This window comes from Notolepis coatsorum (genome assembly GCF_963971535.1).
Source record: "Notolepis coatsorum genome assembly, chromosome: 19".
Taxonomy (NCBI): domain Eukaryota; kingdom Metazoa; phylum Chordata; class Actinopteri; order Aulopiformes; family Paralepididae; genus Notolepis; species Notolepis coatsorum.
Window position 1 is genome coordinate 29,155,711 of NC_140183.1, and position 24,306 is coordinate 29,180,016.

A 24,306-nucleotide genomic window follows, 5' to 3' on the forward strand; every position below is an offset into this window, starting at 1 on the left:
GGCCACATAGCTCTGGGTAGTGACTGGTCGATGATCATGACGACTGTTCCTTCTGTCAAATTGTCTCTCTCTTTTACCCACTTCTGGCGGGTCTGTAGAGACGGTAGGTAGTGGAGTAGGAAGCTGTTCCAAAACTTATCAGCCAGTACTTGACTGTACCTCCACATTCTTCGGCCGTTCGCTTCTTCAGGCCTGTACATTGTCTGTGGTAGCGCGGGGTCCAGCCGCCCCATCAAGAGGGTGTTGGGGGTGACTGGGTCGACATCTGCTACATCAGACGTAACCGAGGGGCTTTGAGTTCAATACTCCCTCGATCTCCGTGAGGACTGTCATTAGGACTTCTTCCGCCACAGTCTGGGCCCCAAGCACGGCGTACAGGGCTGTCTTTATGGAACGTACTTCTCGTTCCCAGGTTCCACCGAAGTGAGGTGCGTTCGGGGGATTAAACTGGAAGTCAATCTGGGATGGAGCGAGGTGGGTCTTAAGTTCTGGGCCCATAGCTTGGAAGCTCTCTCTCAGCTCTCTTTCTCCGCCTTTGAAGTTTGTCCCGTGATCGGACAACAATGTAGACGGTTTTCCTTTCCGTGATGTGAATCTTCGGAAGGCCATAAGGAATGAGTCTGTGCTCATGGTTGGAAGGAGTTCAATATGTATCGCTCTGGTGGTCATGCATTTGAATACAATACCCCACCGCTTCTCGGTTCCTCTTCCTCTCTTTATATACAGCGGGCCAAAACAGTCCATACCGGTGGAGTGAAAGGGCTTGTCGCCGAGTCGGAGGCGACAGGGAGGTAGGTCAGCCATCCGGGGTATACTGGGCTGCGCGCACCACTTACGGCAGTCTAGACAGGTTCGCTGGAAGCGCCGCACTGCTTCTCTCCCTTGCAGTATCCAATAACGACGTCTGATCTCCGCGAAGACTCTCTCTGCCCCTGCGTGGTGCACATCCTCGTCGTATTTCTTTATGATCAGCTCTGTGACCTTGTGTCGGCTACTTAACGTCATCCGGTAGGTCTGGGGCTCTCCGCAGACGACCACCCACTCTGATGAGATTATGGGCGTCGCTCTCGGGGGCCAGGTGAAGCAGTCTGCTGTCTGATGGGACGGGCTTTGCTCCCTGTAGACAAGCTAGCTCATCGGGGAACGAGTCTCTCTGGGCTCGTTGTAGTAGAAGGAGTTCTGCTTCTTCGTAGTCAGCTGCTGAAATGTCAGTTGTGGGCTGAACCTCTGGGTGGTGCCACAGAAATGTCTTTAGCTGCGCACCTTCTAGGGTGAGGCAATCGTCTAGAACCGGGTCTGTGGGGACGAGTGTGTGTGTCAACCCACAGAACATAGGTTTCTTGTTCTCTGCCTCCTCTTTGCTCGCCTCCCGTGGGGTGGGTGTAGGCCACTCTTCTTCGGGGAGCTTGAGGAACTCTGGCCCGTCACTGTAGAGGTTGGGACGGGTGAGGTCATCCAGGGACATTCCCCGGGTGATGACGTCAGCTGGGTTGTGTTTGGTGTCCACATACCGCCAGCTGGTTACTTCTGTTAACTCTTGAATCTCGGTGACTCTGACTCCCACGAAGACCTTGTATCTGCACGAATCAGACCGGATCCATGTGAGTACGGTCGTGGAGTCTGACCACAAGATTATTCTTTGCACCGGAATGGTGAGTTCACGTTGGATTAACGTGGCGAGCTGCGCTCCTGCTAGGGCTGCGCAGAGCTCTAGGCGCGGGATAGATTGTTGCTTGCGTGGGGCTATTCTTGAGCGAGCCAGGATGAAAGCAGTATGTATTTCTCCTCCCTCCTCTTGGGCACGCAAGTAAGCCACCGAACCGTAGGCTACTTCGGAGGCGTCGCTGAATACGTGCAGGTCGATCTTGCATGTCTCTGGCCTCACTGTGGGTGGGAAGTAGCTGCGGCGTATATTAACACCGGGGAGTGAGCGGAGTTCCGTCTCCCACTCTCTCCATGTGGATGCAAGGTGTTCGGGTATGGGATCGTCCCAGCCCTGGTCTTTGTCCCATAGCGCTCTTACAATCATCTTTGCCCGGGTGGTGTAAGGTAGAATACATCCCAACGGGTCATATTGTCTGGCGAGTGTTCTGTATACACTCCGTCTGGTGGTCGGTATTGCCGTCGACCTTCCCTGCTCCTTGATCAGGGGTTTGTGTCTATAATGGAGCGAGTCTGTTTTGAAGCGTCAGACTAGTCCTAGTGTCATTTCTTGGGCTTCTCCTGGGATGGTCGCCATCCAAGTATCGCTGCTCGCGGCCTTGTCCTCGGGGGAGAGGCGGCGCAGTATTTGCGGGTCGCTGCTGGCCCACTGCCTGAGATCAAAGCCGCCTTTGATCAGGGAGGCGCGGAGCTTGAGTAGGAGAGCCTCGGCTTCTTCTGGCGTCGAGGCGCTTTGTAAACAGTTGTCCACGTAGAAACTATTTGTCACACTTTGTTGGACCTCTTCATCTGCTGCTGGGTCCTCTGCGACGTGTTTTTGTAGTGCAAACAATACCGGGGGGTCGCTGCTGGCCCGCTGCCGGGGATCAAAGCTGTCTTTGATCAGGGAGGCGCGGAGCAGCGCACGACGTCGCCAGTCAATTTTCTTTGTGTCCCGCTGTGATTAATTTGGTAATCTCAGCGCGGTACACAGCTTCTTGAGCGGGGTCTTTGGCTAGGCGCCGCTCTGTGTTCAATAGATACCGCTCCGTCGCCTCTTTTGTAGCACGAAAGGTGGGCATTCCCTCTCGCCTCAGGAGTGGAGTTGCGTATCTCATCACTCCGCTGACGTTGACTCTCTTTGTCCCGTGCTCGAGGAGGGCTATAGCGTAGATATCTTCCTTAGAACGAATGTCTTTCTTTTCGTTCTTAAAGGGCATTGTCTCTAGTGTCCATAGCCTCTCTACATGCTGCAGGAGTGTGGTGTCTCCTTCTGTCACTCTGGAGTGGAGGCAGCCAGTGGCTGCTGTTCGGTTAAGCGACTTGGCGAGGGGGCCTTGTAACGTCCATCCTAGGCGGGTTTCGACTGCTGCAGGACAACCTCTGGGTCCTGTATGGACCCGGTCTATCGGGACTATGAGGTCTGCATGGTCGGAGCCTATCAGCAGGGTCGGGGTGGCGCCGTCTATGAGCGGGATAGGAAGTTGACGCAGGTGCACATATTTCTCCATCAGCTTGGCGATGGGGTAGGTGTACTGCGATAGTCCTATTTCTTGGCTGGTGAAAGCATTAGTAATCCTGTACCGTCTCTCTGGCTGCCCGCTTGCTGCGATAGTGAAGGAGACATTCTCGCCCTTTATCGTCTTTAGATCTCGTCTTATTGTCCGAATAGTCATCTGGTTCTCGCTCCCCCGTAGCCCCAGCTGGGCCGCAGCGGACGCGAGGAGAAGGGTCTTCTCTGACCCGTCATCAAGGACGGCGTAAGTGTCCATGATCTTGTCTTGGTAACTCAGGGTTACACGGACCACCTTTAAGAGCACCTGGGCGCCGCTGCTGCTAGCGGGGTCAATGTACATAACACTTGCCTTTGTGCTGTTGGATGGTGCAGGCTTTCTTTTGTTACTGTCGTGTAGGACATCCAGATGGGCTCCGTCACACCGACTACACTTCTTCTTTAGGCGGCACTCGGCTGCCATGTGACTGCGCGCACATCGGTAACAGCGCCTGTTGGACTTTATCCAGTGACTTACTTCTTCAGCGGTCATCTTCTTGAACTGGTCACATTGTGACAACCAGTGTTCCTTCTCGCAGTACGGGCACACCATCTTCCACTTCTCTTTCGTCGAGGGGGTACTGTGGTTCTTGCTGCTCGGTACTGATTCTGATTGGTGCATGACAGTCACCGATCTTCGGCCATCGTTTACTCTCCTAGGTCCCTCTCTGGAGCTTGGCGTGCTCCGCACGAACGTATCCAGCCGTAGGCTGCTGACTTCTCTCGCCAGGAAGTCGGCTAAATCTAGGAGGGATGGCTCTGGACCGTTAGGATCACGGTGGTCTCTTTGCCGCCTGAAGCGCTCCTGTCGGGCGGGCGGCAGCTTCTCTAAAATCCTCTCGACGTTCGAGTTTGCGTATAGTTCGTGCATACCCTTTTCTCGTTGCGCCCCCAGCATCCCTACCAGGGATTGTACTTTTATAGACAGGTCGTCTAGTGAGCGATTGTCTGTTGCTGGGGGTAGGCGATCAATATGCCTTATCTCCTGTATTACGTAATCCCATATACGTCCATATCTCTGGTCCAGCGCTACTAGAGCCGCGGTGTATGGGGTCGTAGAGGTGGCATAGGCCAGCGCTATGTTGTGCGCTCGGGGCACTTTCAGGTGCTTCAATAATATTGCATACTTGTGGCGTTCATCAGCGACATCCACCATCATTGTCTCTAAGCACATCCGGAGCTCCGTGTACTGTGCTCGATTCTCATGGGTGAAGTCTGGAAACGTCGGTGTGCCAATGTATGACGCCATGGATGGCTGGCACATCGGTGAGCGTTGGAAGAGAGGCCTCCTGGGCGAGTCTCTTCTTACGCCTCTCGGTGGGCTGGTACTGGCAGGGTACCACGGCCCGCTGGTCCAGGTGCTATTCCTCGGGACTGGTCGTGCGTCATGCTCACCCGTGAGTCGAGTCGGGGGTCTGTAGCGCAGAGCCGCGGGGGTATAGCCTGGGCTGTACTGGACCTCCTGGTCCTGTGGAGTAATGTGCTGCTGTCGGGCTTGACTCTCCTCTTCTCCCTCTTCTTCTTCTGCCAGGTCATCTAGATCCTGTAGTCGTTTATTTAGCCTCTCCGCCGTGTCCGCCGTTCCTTCCTTGTAGCTGGGTCTCACTTGGACCGGTCGGGGAAGGAGTTCGGAGGGGGGTGTAGACTCTCTCTGGTGGTCGAGTTCAAGGTCGCCTAATCGGTTAGGGGAGGGTGCCCTTGACGTGTGTCTTGACGAGGCTCTGGAACCCCTTGTGGAGGGAGGGGGTGTTGCCCTGGTGATCAGCTGCTCCATTAGCTGCGCTTGTAGTCTGTCGCGCTCGGCTTGTAGTCTGTCGCGCTCGCCCTGTAGTCTGTCGCGCTCGGCTTCGCGCTGGATGAGAGCGATGTCGCGCTCTGCTTCTCTTTGGGCACCGTCAGCGGCACGCTGGGTGTCGGACCGGTCTCTTGCCATATTCTCTTCCGTCTGAAGGCGTCTCATCTCCAGGCGTATGTGCTCTTCTTCGCTCCGTTGCTGTGTTTGGAGTCGATCGCGTTCACCCTGAAGTCGATCGCGTTCACCCTGGAGTCGATCGCGTTCGGTAGAGGCTGTCAGGCTGACGAGGAACGCCTGTGACAGCATCCTCTCCGCCTCGCTGGGGGAAGACGCTTGTAGAGGTGAGCCGCTCCTGGCTGTACTCGTTGGGGAGTCCTGGAGCTCTATCTCCTCTGCGCTCTCCTCATCTTGTTCCGTGCAGAGTTCCACCTCTGGAGGGTTGTCTTCCTCCCGGAGCTCTGGGGGGACTACTTCTTCGGTATTGGCGGGGGGTAAAGTCGTGTCAGTTCCCTCCTGGTCCCCACCGTGAGCTTGGTCACTTACATTAGAACCCACTAGGGCCTCTGTGGTCGGGGTATCCTGGTTGATAGGGTTGTTGGACATAATTTTACTTTCTACTTTTACTGCGTTTACTGTTTGTAGAAGGCTAGGTAATTTACTGACAGCGTAATCCTCTAAGTACTGAGGTGGCTGTCGTCTACGTTGCGGGCGTTCTACTTTAGGAGGACCGTTTCGTGGAGTGTTCATCATAGGCCATTTCAATATTAATACCACTATATTAATATTACACTGATTACCCTCCGGCTCGAAGGACCAATTGTAACTGAGGGGTACAATTCCCTGACTGTATTGATAAGTATGGTATCATTAAACCACTACCGCTTTATGTACTTTAATTACTGGCCATACAGTACACGATATCTAAGTATGATGAACACTTTCCCACATATGAAATCAGGTCCACACAAAGGTAATAGTCAAATATTTAATATATAGCAAAAGGTACATATAATAATTACTTATTACATTTATGATTTGAATTGAATGCTCTTGTAAGGCAAATGAGTACTCGTAGGCAAATCAACACTGAATGTCCAATCTCTGGTTACACAGGAAGCAAGTATACAACCTGGCTCTTAGGGGATTACATCTATGCTCACTTAATGATTATAGCTGGATAATATACTGCAGGGGTCCCGCCGGTTGTAAGCCAGTAGGGGGGGGTAGGAGAGCCGTCGGCTGTATCCCGTCTGGTCAACGATTTCCAGGGAGAATTCAGGTACAGAAAACAGTGCCCGTGGAACCTTGATCCACAGATGAATACACTTGGGCTCTCTTGTAGACGATAGCTGTAGCTGTCGCTGTCGGTCCACAACGAAGAAGAAGCGAGGCGACCTCAGTCTGGTCTGAGCGCCGTCTCACCTTGGCTCCTCTCGGGGTAAATCCAACACTCACCGGTGTTGGCGATTATCCGCTCCACAAATCAAAGCACCAAAGCAAATAGATATTCCATGCCGTATAGGGCTCAGCAGTCGTCAGGGTAGGTAATCCAATGTGCAAGTCCACTCGTCCTCGCCCAGAACTCCTCGGATGAAAGCACCACGCGTGGTCTGCCCAGCCTGGTTAAGACTCTAGATAACGCGAGGAAACGATGGGGGTGCTGCTCACTTTAGAACTCTAACCGAACGATGCACCATACATAATAGACTATTATTACTTAATAGAAATACGGTGCCAAACTCTGGCAATTCAGCTATTAATTCGCACGAGGTCTCACTGCTATTCTAAGGCCAAACAGGCCGTACTACACCGCACGCGGTATCGTGGGGTGAGGCTTCACGTCTTGTTACTTAGTTGGGTAGAAGGGTAAAGGACTAAGAGGAATTCTACATTTCTTGCGCCATATTTATATGCACAGTGGACAAGTAGTGCCGCTCTGCTTTCGGTAGCCGTATTCCTGCGCGGAGCTGAGGCTAGTAAAGGCATGTCTCGTCGGTACCTTTGAACTTGAACGCCAGGGGCTTGTCCCTGGCGCCTGGTCCTTTTGTCCAATAAGAGAATGAACTATTATGGGCTGTAGTAGAATAAAGGGATATTCAGTGTATATGTACAAGGAATATACAAGGGATATCAAACGATATACAAATACTATTAAATATATATCCATAAATAAATATATATATTCGGTTTAATCTGATCCTTCACAACACATAGGCTATTTAATTTTAGCCTATTTTAATACAATTCAAATAATCAAATTGTGCTTAGACTCAGGGAATTATTTTCACCGGACATTAAGACCGGAGAGATTAAATATGTCGGACTTCAACAGATTTTGACGGTCAAATACCGGTAATTACCGGCTAACGGAAACGCTGCCCCCATACAAGTTTGCATTAGTGACATGCTCATCCCTGTTGATGTTGAGCACCACACGCATCATTCTGGTGTAGCACCCATCCAAGGACTTCTGCAGGGTGGGCTTCAAGGTCCAGCATTCACTGCCATACAAAAGGACAGACTCAACTGTTGCATGAAAGAAGTTGAGCTTGATTTGACGGGGGAGGTTGGATTTCCACACACTGGTCAATGCCGTTCAGAGCCCTCCACGCAAGCTCCTTCCTCACTTTAAGGTCTTGCTCGGACGAGTTGACCCACGAGCCCAGGTATTTGAAATCACCGACTTCCTTTAGAGCAGAGCCTCCTGTTGTCCTTAGAGGTGGATGATCCGGGAGGATGTTATACATTATAACCTCGGTTTTCTTGGCATTTAGCCTAAGGCCAACCTTGGCGCACTCCGTCTCCACTCTGCACAGGAGTTCCTGTGCCTGCTCCACGTAGTCAGAGAGCAGGCTGATGTCGTCCGCGTAGTCAAGGTCTGTTAGGACTATGGCGGGGTGTCGTCTCGATCTCCTTGGGGTTATTGTGAGACCAAGTTCCTGCTCCCGTCCATTGATGGCCTTCCTGAGCGCATAGTCGAGGACTATGACGAAAAGGAAGGGGGCAAGGGTGTCCCCTTGCATCACTCCAGCCAGGATGTCAAATTCTTCACTGTTGCCGTCTGGGGTTACCACCTTGGCCCTTGTACCCGTGTGCATGGTCCCTATGGCCCGGAGTAGATTGGGAGGGACTCCGTAGGCCTTGAGTATCCTCATCATCACGGCTCTGTGTATCGAGTCAAAAGCCTTTTTGAAGTCGATAAAGCACAGTACCGCTGTCAGGTTGTTCTTCTTCACCTCCTCGATGATTCTTCTCAAGGCCAAGATCTGGGCCACAGTAGTCCTCTTCTCTCGGAAACCATTTTGGTTCTCCCTGAGGTGGGGGTCGATGGCATTCCTTATCCGGTTTAGTATCATGCGATTGTACATCTTTGCAATGACACATGTCAGACTTATGCCACGGTAGTTGTCTGGCTTCGAGAGATCTCCGGACTTAGGCACTGGGATGATGTTAGAGAGAGACCACATATCAGGCTGGTTGTTTTTCATCAGGGCATGGTTGCAGAACTCCAGGATGATGTTGTCAAGGTCACAGTTCTTATAGACCTCTGGGGGAATGCCGTCCGGCCCAGAACTTTTCCCCTGCTTCAGTGTGGATTGAAATGAACAATGCAACGTCCTTATACAAAAATAAACTACCAGAATTAGAATAACTTGGGGGCGGCCGGGTAGCGCAGCGGACTAAGCGTCTGTCTACCACCACAGAGACAGTGGGATCGAATCCAGTTGTGGTGCTTCCGGGTTGGCCGACCATCCATACTAACACAATTGGCAGGTGGAAATGTGTCGGTGATAGTCTCCGCCCTCCCGGACCGACGGTAGGGGGGAGAGTGCACAACGACCAGTAAGGGGATTGGGAATTGGCATAACGACTAACATTGGGATGGGAGAAAAAACAGAAAAAGAAGGAGGAAAAAGATAATAATAAAAAATAAAAAAATGTATAATAACTTGTATAACATAATTGTATCTGTTTAAAATTACCTTAAAGGTTTGAACCTAATGTCGCACTTTGGCTTCCTTATTAACCCTTTCACTGCCGCACTACAGAAGGTGAACCCTTTACTATCACACTACCGACAGTTAGTGTGATAGTAAAGGGTTAACCTTCTGTAGTGCGGCAGTGAAAGGGTTAACCTGCTGTCGTGCTGCAGTGAAAGGGTTAACCTTCTGTTGCGTGGCAGTGAAAGGGTTAACCTTCTGTAGTGTGGCAGTTAAAGGGTTAATAGAACTACTGGTGTGTTTGATGATGTGAGAACTGGGATGAAGATGAACTTAAGATCCCGTGGGGGACTATCATAGAACTTGTCTTACTCTGACACATTTTATATGATGTAAACATTAAATCAAAGGCCACGTATTTGTCTAACACTCCCCCCAAAGTTGTTTGTCAGAACTGTGGAGAACCTGTCTGCTCTCTGGGCGCTGACATGTTGAATAGAACACCACTTTTTGAGTGGAAATAACGATTTGAACTAAATCAAGATGTCAAGATCCTGAAAGCAGATTCACGCATTTCAAATTGGATCATTTCAAGTGGCTCGGAAATGAATGTTTAAGTACTATAGAATGTGCCTTGAAAAATAAAATTATATGATATACCGTGACCCATACTGTCTTAAGTTAATCTCAATATAAATAATGTTTTACCGGTTGTGATATGCAGCTAGTATAGTGGTACATATTGCAGTCAGAGAACAGGCTCTCCTCCTCCTTGGGGCTCCAATAGAGGCTAATGTTCTCAGCAAGCCCCTGCACCTCTCGCTCTAAATAAAGTTCAACGACCAATCAAGGCCAGCTCATGTCATGCTCCTGTGTGAAATTAAAGGTATTGATTTTGCACGGGGGCCCCATGCAACCCACTCTGGATCTCCACCATATACAGCTGATCCTGCTAAAGGACTAATCAACCACAGGAAAAAAGTTACATAATGTCTGTTATTTTATAGCCATAAGTAATATATGTATTACAAATAAGTACATATATTATGTATTTAAAAATGTTTAGCCTTGCTTAGCACAAATTAATGGAAGCGGATGTACCAGTTAGCCTAACTGTTGGCCAAAAACCCCTCTCCCAGAGTTTTAAGCTAGGCTAGTCGTCCGTATCGGCTTCCATTAATTACTAGCTTGCAGCCAGATAGCTTTCTACTGAACGCATAGAGAGGAAACTGGTATCTATCTTCTTCTCTGACTCAGGAGAAGACCGTAATCGCATTTCCCATAATGTTGCCATGTTCCTCTAATGTCTGTCCCCTCCAGCCCACATCCAAGCACCGTGGTTGGCTGATCTCCCCACTAGGTACCAACCCCTGGTGGACTCTCCTGGCAGCCGCCATCCCTGCCTTGCTCTGCACCATCCTCATCTTCATGGACCAGCAGATCACTGCAGTCATCATCAACAGGAAGGAGAACAAACTCAAGGTTAGACCAGTGCCAAAACAGATAAGAGGGCAGTGGTGGTATATTATATAAGATGATATATTCCTTTATGGATCCCCTTGGGGAAATTTGGGACACTAATAGCATGTAGTACCATGTGGTATCATGTAGTACATTTACATTTTGTCATTTAGCTGACGCTTTTATCCAAAGCGACTTACAAGTTTTGTACAACAAGTCATCAGGAAGGGTACAACTCTATCAGTGCTACAGTGTAGGTTAGTATATTAGGACAAGTGCATGACAGTAAGGTTAGTTAGGGTTAGGGTTGGATTATTATTATTATAATCTTTTTAGATATTTCAGATATTGATTGAAGAAGTGTAGTCGACGGCGAAAGATTGGGCGAGTTTCGGCTGTCCTAACTGTGGTGGGAAGTTTGTTCCACCATTGTGGGGCAAGGACCGAGAATAGGCGGCTTCTCTTTGATGACCCTCCCGGAGCTCGGACCAATCTGTCATCCAAAAATAAACAAATGGGTAGAGGGAAATAGGAGACATGTTTCTGTCCTGTTGCATCATATCACTGCCTCGTCTCTTCCTTCAGAAAGGCTGTGGCTACCACCTGGACCTGCTGGTGGTCTGTCTGATGTTGGCCGTGTGCTCAATAATGGGCCTGCCGTGGTTTGTGGCGGCCACCGTCCTCTCCATCTCCCACGTCAACAGCCTGAAGCTGGAGTCTGAGTGCGCGGCACCCGGGGAGCAGCCCAAGTTCCTGGGGATCCGCGAGCAGAGGGTCACCGGCTTCCTGATCTTCACGCTCATGGGCTGCTCCGTGTTCATGACCTCATTCTTAAAGGTGACACGTGAATCCACCAGTAGAAGAGGGCGTAATGAAATCGAATGGGGTTGAATTGACATTTAACAGATTATAACTAGAAATCTAATGAATACAATGCCCAAAGTGCTTCACAGCAGTAAAAATAGACATAGAATGAGCATACAATAGACAGAATAAAAGTAGTGCAGAGAACAGAGCATGTGAGCGGAGCGGGTGGATTTTGAAGTGAGCGCGGAGTGGGCTTTAAAATGGGTCAGAGTGACTGCGGAGCGAGAGCTCTCCTCCGCTCTGAGCCGCTCCCAGCCGCTCAGTGCACACGATCACACAGTGGTTTAAACTGATGTAATATACACGTAGTACAATGCCAAAGCAATAGGTGGCGATGTAGTTCAAACATGAAGGCCATTTTCAACCAATCAGAAGGGTGAACGCGTCACTAGTCAGTAGTCACTACACATCCTGCTAAGTCAAAACAGAAATCCGCCATCTTTAAATCACCTCAGGAACTATTTAGCCACATTTATTTTCAGCATGAAACAAACAAAGTGCAATAAAAAAAAGACACATTCACTGTGTTCTGCCTCATTTATTGATGAAACGAAACAAACATCAACACAATGTACCACCAAGAGCGGAGAGTTTAGTCTCACAAAAAGAGCGCTGATGTTGTTAGCTTACATGCTAACGTGTATGGGATCTGCCAGTATAAACACTTAGCATTGCGGCTAGGCTAGCGTACATTAGCATAGTAAAGCTAGTAGAATGGTTGAAAACGTTATTTTAACAGATTGCAGAATGGGTACAATACAATACAGCTCAATACAAACAATTGTTAAGGGGCCCAGGGGGTGCAGACTGTTGTAGTTTGGTCAAATCAAGCTAATTTACATCATGCTCCAAAAAAAATAATTTTTTTTTCTGCTGAGCGGGCCGGAGCGTTTGATGCGCAAATGAAGGTGAGCGGTGAGCGACCGTAGAGCGGCTTGGGGGGGGGGGCCAACATGAGCGAATGAGAGCGGAACTAAGCCATCCAGAGCGGATTTCTCAGCCACTCCTCGCCGCTCACATGCTCTGGCAGAGAATAAGAAAAAGGGTAAAAACAATGCAGGTAATAAAACACTGTTGTCTTTTGGATCTCCCCCACCAGCGTTTGCACAATAAAATAAACAATAAAATAGCTCTCATTTCTAATACAATAATCACAGTGTAGTGGCAAGATGTATTAAAAGGCTAAGGTGAAAATAGATATATTGGGGCGGCCCCTTATTAGTCTATTCTGTTTTATTTTAAGCGGATGTGTATTTTTCAATGGTTTCGTAATGTTGAGTTGTATCAGTTACTTAATTGAAAACTGTCAACTCTACGGCTTCACAACAGTCTTCATAAGTATGTGTTGGTCTTCTATTAAAACTTAATCTAAAGGCGCCATTTTGCATTTTTCCATCCATTCACTGGAGGACAGTAAGGTAGAAAAAGGATGGCATTTTTACAGACTTGCTGATTTAAATGGACTTAAAATGGATTTAAAGTTGATGAAAAAAAAACTCAGATTATTTGTCAACTATGAATTGCGTTTGCAAATAGCTCTTACTATTTGTCATACCGTTGACAGCGGTGACTGTGAAATGTGTTATAAGTCACCATAGCTAACATCTTGACACACCAACAAAAATACTAAATAGATGTTAAGTTTAGATGATCACTGGCGGCTGGGTGTATCAAACAGGGTTCCCATCCCACGGGGTCTTAAACGTATTAAAACGTCTTCAATTTAATAATCAGAATTGTAGGCCATAAAAAGTATGATTTTGATAAGTCTTAAAAATGTATTGGATTGGGCGGCCGGGTAGTGCAGTGGACTAAGCACTCGCCTACCACCGCAGAGACTCTGGGTTTGAATCCAGCTGTCAGCGGTACCTCCGGCTTGGTCAGTCGTCCCTACTAACACAATTGTCAGTGTTAGCGGGTGGGAAGCCAGTCGTTGTAAACTGCGACTCCTACTGGTTGGTCGGGCGCCTGTTCAGCAGGGAGGGGATCTGGGGGAAATAGCGTGAACCTCTGCACGTGTTACATTCCCCCAGTGAAATTCCTCGCTGTCAGGTGAAAAGAAGCGGCTGGCGACTCCACATGTATAATAAATAATAAATGTTGTATTTTTAATGTATTGTCATCACATTTACAGTTACATTTGTAGTCAAGGTGTAGGATAACACATTCAGTTGCATTATTATCCATGGGATATTGGTTATAATGGTCATATTGCCTTTTAAATTAAGATTATGTACCAGGCGAGGGTATAAATATGATGTTTTCCTTCATTGTATCCATTTACTCTGGAATGGTAATAGATGTGGGTTTACTTACACTGGATTCATATGCCCTAGCTTGTTACCTATCAAAGGAGACCAGACGCATGCATATAGGCCTTATGGTTCAGGAGCTATCATGATTCATTTGGGGCATGTAATTTCAGACAGGAGGCCTGAAAAAATATGCTTGGTAGTGTTATAAAAGATGTGATAGCACACATTTGGAGGCAACTGCTGCATTGCTATCACATATTTTCTAGCAGCAGGGGTGTATACCTTCCCAAAAATCACTATGAAAGTTAGTCCCCCAAGATGGTAACGACCAACCCTACTGGCTCACGGCCTTAGTACTGTTACATTTCATGTTTAATGTACATTGTAATGTTGTAGACGTCCAGACACAGTGTCTCCCTCTGCTCTCGTCTCCACATGTGTAATGTTGTAGACGTCCAGACACAATGTCTCCCTCTGCTCTTGTCTCCGTCTAGTTTATTCCCATGCCAGTGCTCTACGGAGTGTTTCTCTACATGGGAGTCTCCTCACTCAAAGGCATTCAGGTTTGTGTGTCTCTTCTGTCTCCAGTAGTTTTTTTCGACTTTTATATGTGACATATTTTTGAAAATGTGGTTTGTCGATAGTCTTTGTATGGATTTGACAGTCTGAAATGTTATTTAGGTGCTGGGAAAAAAGCACCTAGGTACTCATTGGCTGTTAAAAATTATTGTGTGATGTCACAAGCAATGAATTAGCTGTAATCAATCAATAAGAAAATAAATAATAAAAATTTTAATTTAGGGGGGAAGGGTGGGGCAGAGCTGTCGGGGTAGATTAAATAATATTACATGTATGAAATGTTTTTTTTATTCAAGTCAGTTTTTTTTGCAGGGCTACCGGGTGCTTGGTGCGTCTGGCGAGAGCTTGTATGGAATGTGTGAGAATTAAAATTGGCGCGCAAGTGCAGCTGCCAGTTCAGTGTCGCTACATATGTGTTTTAAAAATGTTTACTAGTACATGTATTGTTTATTAGAAGATACTAGCTTAGTATGTTATTAAAAGATACTACATGGTACTACAGTACATGATACACTACATAATACGACACTATTCAAATGTACTACAGGGTATTACAAGTTTTATAGGGTCAACCAAAAATGGACAAACAACATAAGTAGGACTCTGGAGTGAACACAATACCAGAGTTGAAAGTGTTAGTTTCTCTGTCTGATCCCAGTTCTCTTATATCTGTCCCCCTGTAGCTGTTTGACCGCATCAAGCTGTTCAGCATGCCGTCCAAACACCAGCCGGACCTCATCTACCTGCGCTACGTTCCACTCTGGAAGGTCCACATGTTCACCCTGGTGCAGCTCACCTGCCTCATCCTGCTCTGGGTCATCAAGGCTTCGTCCGCCGCCGTTGTTTTCCCCATGATGGTAACAGGAGCACAAGTACAACGAGAATGTAATAGTCTGTCAGTCGTGTAAATGATTAACCCTTTCACTGCCACACGACAGAAGGTTAACCCTTTACTATCACACAACTGACGGTCGCCAAACCGACTGTCGTGTGGCAATGAAAGGGTTAACCGGCTGTTGTGTGGCTGTGAAAGGGTTAACCTGTGTATTGTCGCAGTGAAAGGGTTAACCGTTTGGTAGTGCGGCAGTGAGAGGGTTAACAGTGCTGTTAGGGCTTTGCGAAATGGATTAAATCTTCTATCACAATATGGGACATTTCATATCTCAATAACAACATATATCACAATATAGTACGTTTTCTGTAAATTTCATTAAACATTTGTCTACAAAATAACCACATACGTCATGAGTACTTTTTGATAGTGCCGAGTGTGAACTAAATACAAATTAAAGGCTTTCTCTTTTCTCTTATTTGGAAGTGACGTTGAATAAAACAGCATGCCTCTCATCTGTTTCTTACTACAGACCCAATGTCAGAACCATATACTGTATGATACAGTGTGTCATGCTTTTACTGGTAAGCTGCCCGGCATTTTAATTCTGCAAGCTAATTATACCCATTAGGTTTCAATTAGTTATTCACCCACAATAGTTTATAAGATTAGCAATTCTCGGTTAAACTGGTCCTGGACTTTGAGAACTAAGTGGAAAGCACATGCACCCAAACACACACACACAAGCAAGACACAGAAAACATCTCTCACTTGAGTATCTCTTTCTACTGGAGCTTTCACTTATCTTGCTCAAAACCAATAATTTCCACGGATTTGATTTCAGAGGTATGATGAATCAGCAATAATTCACTTGATAAAGTAAAATGAGATGGAACCTAATAATACCACGTCTTCAGTCGAGTGAAAACGGATGACTGACTAGCTTTTAAAAGCTAAAATAAATAAAAACTTAAGGTATTGGTAATGTAATTTCATATAACATCAGGAGTTGTTGCTAACAAGAGGAGGTCAGATTACCTTATTGTACAGTTATCAGTGATGGGTGTAGCACTCACCTGTAAAGAACGTGAGACACTTCATCATGAACCCTGGATCATTAAAAAAGGAGGAATAAAACTGGGGTTAAATGTGTCAATACTAGGCCTACAAGTGCTGTCCTGGATTGTCAAGAAAAACCCCTGGAAATGTCCTGGAAAATGATTTCTCAAAAAGACAATCTCCCCATCTCGTTCTCCTCCTGTTGGCCGTACTCTAGGTGTTGGCTTTGGTGTTCATTCGGAAGCTGCTGGATTTCGGCTTCACGAAGCGGGAGCTGAGCTGGCTGGATGACCTGATCCCTGAGAGCAAGAAGAAGAAGGAAGATGACAAGAAGAAACGGGAGAAGGAGGTACAATAAACCGTACCCCAGGGGTCGACTGCCCACCTCTTTTAATAATAGTACTTTGAGGTGGGATGGCTTTTTTTAACAGACCTTTTCCTCAGAAGAGATGGATAGATGGATAGATTGATGGATGAATGGATAGATGATATCAACAACATCTTGGCATTCTAGAATTGTTGTAGAAAAGCTTTCTATGACTAGTAGCCATTGTAACATCACCATTAGAATGTTCACAGGTGAGATTGTAATAAAATAAAAATATATTTTAAAATAATGTTCCCATAATTTTTCTTATTTATAAAAAATAAATACAATGATATATATTATTTTCAGGACATTTCTCCAGATTTAATGACATATTAACACGAAGGTCGTACTCATAGAAGCTTTAACTCTTCTCTTCGCATGTTAACATTTGAATTTTGTTCAAATATACACCTCTCCATAACGACTCCATACTGGCTGCTTATGTTCTTCTAGCAGGCCCGACGCATGCTCGATGAGACGGAGGTAGCGGAGCAGCTGTACGAGCCACAGAACACCATCAACATCCCCGACAAGAAGCACAAAAGCAGGTCAGTCGATGGGCGTCCAGTTGGCACAAGTGAGTGCCGCTGGAATGTTGACTTAATTTTTTTCATGAATCGCCAGTGAAAAACCAGAACCTTCCTCAAATCTACTTTATAGACACTCACATTGTCGTAAATGACAACCATAAGGTGAACAACTACAAAGATACTGTACATGTAATGGTTTGTTTTGCAAACATAGGTTAGTGTGGTATTTCACTTAGAGAGAACATATTTAGCAACGCACACTTTCTTAGGAGGAATTATCATTGTTGAGGAATCCATCTGCCCTGGGGTGTCATAGGAAATGACTTCTTGCGAAGTGGAATTTGGAAAGCAAAATAATTCACTATTATTACCCAAATCTACATTTGCTTGGAAGTAGTAGAAGTGTGATATATATCTATATGTCTGTCTGTCTGTCTGTCTGTCTGGTCTGTCTGTCTGTCTGGTCTGTCTGTCTGTCTGTCTGAGAGAGAAAGTAAAGGAGACATAGGAGAGCAGGTTCTTTCAGGACACAGTAGGAAAGCTCAGAGGGAGACAAAGTAGGAGAGACACAGGAGAGAAGGTTCTTGAGACAGTAGGAAGGCTGAGAGAGACGAGGGAGAGAAGGTTATTTATTGAGACATTAGGAGGAGACTCAGGAGAGAAGGTTCTTTATTGAGACAGTAGGAAGGAGACACAGGAGAGAAGGTTCTTTATTGAGACAGTAGGAAGGAGACACAGGAGAGAAGGTTATTTATTGAGACAGTAGGAAGGAGACACAGGAGAGAAGGTTATTTATTGAGACAGTAGGAAGGATACCGGAGAAAAGGTTATTTATTGAGATGGTAGGAAGGAGACACAGGAGAGAAGGTTCTTTATTGAGATCGTAGGAAGGCTGAGAGGGAGACGGAGTTGAAGGAGAGTTGGTTCTGGTGGGATTGAATCCTAGGCCAACAGAGGTACCTATGGTCTTAACCACTACACCAACTCTGTTTTCAAAACACAGTAAATGAGTAGCGGTGCTGGTGATGGCAAGTGAACAGAGCATCCTATATTAGGAGGTGACCATACATGAACTCCTATAAAGGTAAATTAAGGAAATGTCCCTCTGACCCAACAGGGCTTTATAGCCATGTATCCATAATCCAACTGTTACAGACAGGTACAAGCAACAGAACTAGGCCACAGTTGTAATCTTAGGGCCAGCCTGGATAAACAGCATTTAGGATGAGAGGGAATGAGAATGCATGAACTTCATGTTCAACCTAGAGTTTTGAGCTAACATGACTTGGACATGTTCAACCTACAGTCATCAGCTGACATGACTTGGACATGTTCAACCTACTGTAGAGTCATCAGCTGACATGACTTGGACATGTTCAACCTACTGTACAGTCATAAGCTGACATGACTTGGACATGTTCAACCTACTGTACAGTCATAAGCTGACATGACTTGGACATGTTCAACCTACAGTCATAAGCTGACATGACTTGGACATGTTCAGCCTAGAGTCATCAGCTGACATGACTTGGACATGTTCAACCTAGAGTCTTGAGCTGACATGACTTGGACATGTTCAACCTAGAGTCTTGAGCTGACATGACTTGGACATGTTCAGCCTAGAGTCATAAGCTGACATGACTTGGACATGTTCAGCCTAGAGTCATAAGCTGACATGACTTGGACATGTTCAGCCTAGAGTCATAAGCTGACATGACTTGGACATGTTCAACCTACAGTCATAAGCTGACATGACTTGGACATGTTTAACCTACTGTAGAGTCATCAGCTGACATGACTTGGACATGTTCAACCTAGAGTCTTGAGCTGACATGACTTGGACATGTTCAACCTAGAGTCATAAGCTGACATGACTTGGGCATGTGTGTGTGTGTGTGTGTGTGTGTGTGTCTTCCCCTGCAGTGCGGACCCGTCTGTGGTAAACATTTCTGATGAAATGGCGAAAATTGCAATGTGGAATTCCCTAGCCATGAACACCGAAAGTGCCAAAGCTGTGAAACCCAGTCCGAGGTATGTATGGAAAGCCTCTACCTTCCCAGCCAGAGTTTGGGTCAGTTCACATTGAGTTAAAATAATTGTATTTAATATCTACTACTATCTAATGCTATCTACTACTATTATCTACAGCTATCTACTAATAATGGCAGGAGGGTGATGATTCATATGTTCTTTGAAACCTCAGGGACTGAACTTGTAACACTGATGGAGAGTCCAATGTACACCAAAAATCCATGAAGTGCCATTCAAATGTATCGAGAGACATTGGTCTAAATGTGTAAAACAATTGGATGAAGAATGTGTCATTATGATGACTTAAAGGTGCTATAGATAACATTCAGCCACTAGATGCACCAGCATGTAATTTCTCCAAGCAGGTGCATTCCACAGGAGAAATTGGAAGTAGGGAGGGGATATCTGCACGCAACATGCTGGGAAAAGCAATACGTTTATTCTGCACCTTTCTAAAAGCTCTAAAAGTATTCTTAAATGATTACTCTACATTATCTATAGCACATTTTAAGACATTTCCTTCATAGTGTTCCTATTATCATTGAGACTTTCAGAGATTCTTAAGTAACCGTAAACTCCTGGCTATAACAAAAATGTTATATAGCTTACACTGGTCTTTTTACTTGCTACCAGCAGCTCTATAGTTCACTCTGAAGTGTCCCCGCCCTCTAGCGGTCACAGTTTTCACCCTGTGTGTGTGTAGGTGAATGCATTCACATGTGGATGCATGTGTTTATATAGTCGAAAAAAATTTATTTGGCATTTTCACTTAGTTATTCGTCGATAAACCAGTAATGTATAGAAGATGTGGGTTTACCTCTAGACGCCTTGCTGATGGTAGCCAATACAGTCCTCCACTGAAGTGAACGGGGACCGTTCCGAAAATCAGGTGTAAAATGACCAATCATATCTTGTGCAGCATTATCCATGGTCTTGGTATCTAGGGACATCTATGGACCTCAGTGAATATATTCCCAGTGTCAGAAATAGTGTGTCTATTACTAGGCTTGCTTAAATTGTGATGAAACTAAGGAGAATATGAATTATGATTTTTATTTGCATCTTTGACAGTGAATAACACCATGACCAGACATGAAAGACTGCCACTGATCTCGTTCAGTACCTTCCTGAGATCATGTGTACAAAATATCTTAAGGAAATGAATAAAGGGAAGATGATTAAACAGAAGGTTTTGTAGATACAGTACTGAATTCTCCCATCCGGACCAATGCAATTTGAAATAGTATTATAGAATAGCAGGCTTATAAATTATAAATAGCCAATTCGCACATTTATGGATTGTGCCAAATCTTATATTTCAAATGCCCGAGTTCAATTTGGATTTAGTATCACCAGGCGTGCATAAGAACCGATAATGAAATCTACTGTATGTACAGTCGTTTTTTAATTTGTGCCAGGGTGCAACCATTTTGAAACAAATTTCAAATCAAATTGTTGCTACATGCTAAAAATAGGGAAGAGAAACTAACTGTGCTTCAATATATACCAATAACGTTAAGTTTTGTGGTTTATTATCCCGAGTAATAAGAGATATTAAAGAAATTCATACAGAAGTAATTTGCTTGAAACCCCATAGAGGCTTTTGGGAAGTGTCGTTCGGAAAAATTCCAACGCTCATCAAAAGCTCTCGGTGTCCTCTACAAAATGGCCACAAAAAACCTACAATTCCCGACGTTCAAATGTTCCAAAAATTTCGACTTTTGCGAACTATACAACACCAAAACGAAAACGAAAATCTATCTAATAACACTTTAACTTATTGGTAAACTAACATATTGATGATAATATAAATTATAACTGCTGTTGTGACATGGTTATAATGTTTATACTTTAATACGTTTGAAAAATAAAACGCTACTTTTGTCAAACAGTCTGGAGAGATTGATTTATGACTGTTATTTGCGGTCCGCCGATGGACTGCACGGGTGGAAGTGGTTAAGAGGTTAAATTACATGCTGGTGCTCTATTGCGACATCTGGTGGCTGAATGTTAGTTTGTTTACCTATAATAAATATATCATAAGATTTGTGGCCATATTGCTCAGCCCCAGTTGATGACGATGATGATAATGACGATGATGTCGATGACATTCTGTGTCCCCAGTCAGGAGAGGTCGTGTGTCCAGATTACTTTGGAGGACGAAGAGGGCCAGAAGGTTGTGGATGCTGAGAGCTCTTTATGATCCCCCAACACCAGACAGACGCTGTCAACCGGTCCTCTCGTGCACCAGGGGGCACCATCCTTAAACTTAAACAAGATGGCCCTCGGGAGCTGCTTGGATGACGACGGGGGAGAGAGAGAGCGCTCTTTGGGAGAAATATGTTCCATTGTTTTGGTAAAAGTGGTCTCTCAGTGCGGGATCTGTCTTTTTAACACATAAAATGGTCCTCGAAAGGGTTTCTGCCAAAATGCTGCACACTGTAACGCACTGTTATACAGTTTAGTAGTTCCCTCTTGTAATCCCCGGAGTAACAGAGACATCAAAGTCGTTTGGCATTCACGATTACTCCATGTTCCGCACATAGCTACTGGGTGTAAGTGTTGTGTCAATGTGCCTGTAGTCAAAGGTCCCTGAATATACTGTAAGCAGGATCTCCGCAAATCAACCAGAGAGGCCTTGGCCTTGCAACGGCTGTTAACTGAATTTCAATGCTATTATGAGAAGAAGAAAAAGCACCTGAAGTTTTTAGTTGTTTCATTATTTAAATGTTTTGACGAGGTAGACCCTCCAAGCACTTTTAACGTGCGTTTTTATTTAATCCTTCATGCTGATGTGTGTGTGTTTCGTGGATGGGTGCGTGTGTGTGTGTAGGTGCTCCCATGTGTGCCTGGTTTTACCTCACTGTGTACACCTGTAGTGGCCAAATGAAGTGCCGTCAAAGCCTTGCAGTTTGCAGCATCAGTAAAAAGAAACTGAGGTTTCCCTCATTTGGAGCAACGATGAGTTTACAATCAACAGAAAAGACAAAGAGTCACATAACACAATACAAATGTAAGTACACAACAAAACAGTCACAAGTTGACACACACACTCTTTAAATTCTGTAAATGTTGGAAAAACCTTGAACTAGAGTGAGTTGGAGGTCATTCCAAGTGTTTGGCACATCAATTGAAAAGGCTAGCATTAGTGCCTCAAAGCCTAGCAATGCTATCCTACAGCAGGGCTCCAGACTAACTTTTTTCACCACCGTCCCAGAACCGTCCCGAAATACAATTGTAACCGTCCCAAAGTGAATGTAACCGTCCCAAAAATCAAATGTCGTTTCTTTACTTTGGTTTTGTCGTCTATAGTTGTTATTGCCATAAGAAACACCATTCAGAGAAGGGGAGAATAAATTGATTTAGTCAAAAGGCTCCCAGGTGGAAAGATTTCACAAGAATAATTATGATTAAAAAAAAAATATATATATATATATATATATATATATATATATATATATATATATATATATATAAAAGGTGTTTAACAAGGTGCTAGTATAGGGATATTTGGTCACGGTGCTGTTATAGTCAACCAATTGGAGCCATGTTGATTATTCCTTCCATAGGAAAATATATTTAAATGTATTTGTATTTTATTTCGTTTTAGTTTTTTTTGTTATTACAAATGTGTGTTTATGGTTGAAAATGTTAGATAAATAAAGATCAAATCTAACTGAATAAGTTATCCCTCTTCTAACAAGAAAGAAAAACGTAGTTTAGCTTTAAACTATATAATGTCATTGCGTCCAGAGATTCCACCTTTGATAACTAAAGTAATGACACTTGACTAGTAATGGAACATGTCCCTTAGATCGTGCTGTCCTCCTGGTCGATATTGATAACTGCTGCTAAATTCCAGCGGGCCCTCCTCACTGAATATAATATAGATTCATCATGTAGCTGAAGTGAAGTCGTCTATTTCTCCGCGTTCGTTTCGATAAATGTAACGTTATGCCAATTAACTCGCAATGGTAGTAACATTACGTGTTGGTATAGAATCTAATAGAAATCCTTTAATAATCCCGAGGGAAATTCGGCACTACAGAGCAGACTATGTATCGCTCACATTGAACAACAATAAACATTTAGGTCAATAGGACTAAAATAGGAATAACAATATAATAATATTAACAATAAGAATAAAATAGTGTGAACTATGGATTAATCAGTGGCAGTCTGATACGTTAGTCAGTAACGTTAGCTATAATAAGCAGCTATAACTAGAACGCGTCGATAACTCTATACAGTTCCAATAGACTAACATTACACTTCTGTGATTTAAATGTGCCCTCACCTTAGACTCAGGCCCTGGGGTAGTATTGCTGGATGCAGTTCCCTGTTGGTTAGTTTGGGTCTGTTCTCCATCTTCTTCTGCTGTGTTCACCCTCTTCAAATAGCGCAGCATGTTTACAGTGCTCTCTTCACTGAGAGGATGCCACAGTGACAGTATAGCGTGTTTTTTTTATTTATTTTACTTTTCGCGGTTTTTGTACAGTGGTCTCGTGCCGTGCGACTGTCAATTACCAGCTGTCATTCACTGTGTCAACCAGGGTTAAATACCAGTGGAGAAAGCCTAGGTAAGAGAGATTTCCCTCACCTGTTAACACGTTTTTATTTTTCGGAGCGAGATTCATTTGGGGTGTGATGCTGTCGCGCTGCTGCAGCGCGACTGGCTGAGGAGAGGTGGGTAGGAGCTTGATGCTGGATTAGCGTATCGCTGCCTTGGGAGACGGAGATAGACATTGGATTCGGCTAATCATGCAACGTTTAGACTTTAGTGAACTCTGTGAACATAGTCAGCACGAGACATTCACCATTTGACAGCAATATATGCGCGCACTGACAGTCGGCTAATTTACATTTCCTGTGAAAAAAAGAAAAAATCCTCTCCGTCCCGTTTGCGTCCCAAAAAAGATTTCTGTTCGTCCCAAATCAATATTTGATCGTCCCCGGGACGACGGGACATCGTTAGTCTCGAGCCCTGTCCTACAGTATGATGTACTGTAAGTTGTGTTGAACAATGGTGTACTGTAATGTGACCTGCAATGATTCTTTATGGGTCAAATTGTGAAACTTTCATAGAGCCATATATTTGCCTTAATGGGGGACTGTATTAACACTATCAGTGCCGGCCTTGTTTTCCATTTTACCCCCTTGAATGCCATCATCCACTTCAATGTTAGCGTTAAAAACGCATAATCTATGTTTTAAATTATGGCTATGTGTCTAATCTGCCCGTTGCTTATCAATGACTTGTTTGCAGTCAACATTGTCGAAACGGATTGTTTTTTAATCGGTTCATATCCTTTTTATAGCATTTCGGAAAGCTATCGTTCTCTCGAAAATGTCCGGAAAATTGAAAGATTCCCCCATAAACGGCATTTATTGGA

The 24,306-nt window shown here is 45.0% G+C and overlaps 1 protein-coding gene across 2 annotated transcripts in view; it reads left to right on the forward strand.

Moving 5' to 3' along the window:
- slc4a7 (solute carrier family 4 member 7) overlaps positions 1-22,230 on the forward strand; it is a 225,499-nt gene extending 203,269 nt beyond the window's left edge. Inside the window, exons 18-25 of one of the 2 annotated variants that reach the window (XM_084336015.1) lie at positions 10,250-10,411; positions 10,976-11,227; positions 14,007-14,075; positions 14,775-14,948; positions 16,200-16,331; positions 16,806-16,900; positions 18,806-18,913; positions 21,038-22,230. In XM_084336015.1, coding sequence (XP_084192141.1) covers positions 10,250-10,411; positions 10,976-11,227; positions 14,007-14,075; positions 14,775-14,948; positions 16,200-16,331; positions 16,806-16,900; positions 18,806-18,913; positions 21,038-21,116 — 1,071 coding nt within the window. In that variant the 3' untranslated portion in view covers positions 21,117-22,230. The remainder of the gene's footprint in view (positions 1-10,249; positions 10,412-10,975; positions 11,228-14,006; positions 14,076-14,774; positions 14,949-16,199; positions 16,332-16,805; positions 16,901-18,805; positions 18,914-21,037) is intronic. The other variant, XM_084336016.1, reaches the window with a different exon arrangement.
- The last annotated feature ends 2,076 nt before the right edge of the window (positions 22,231-24,306 follow it).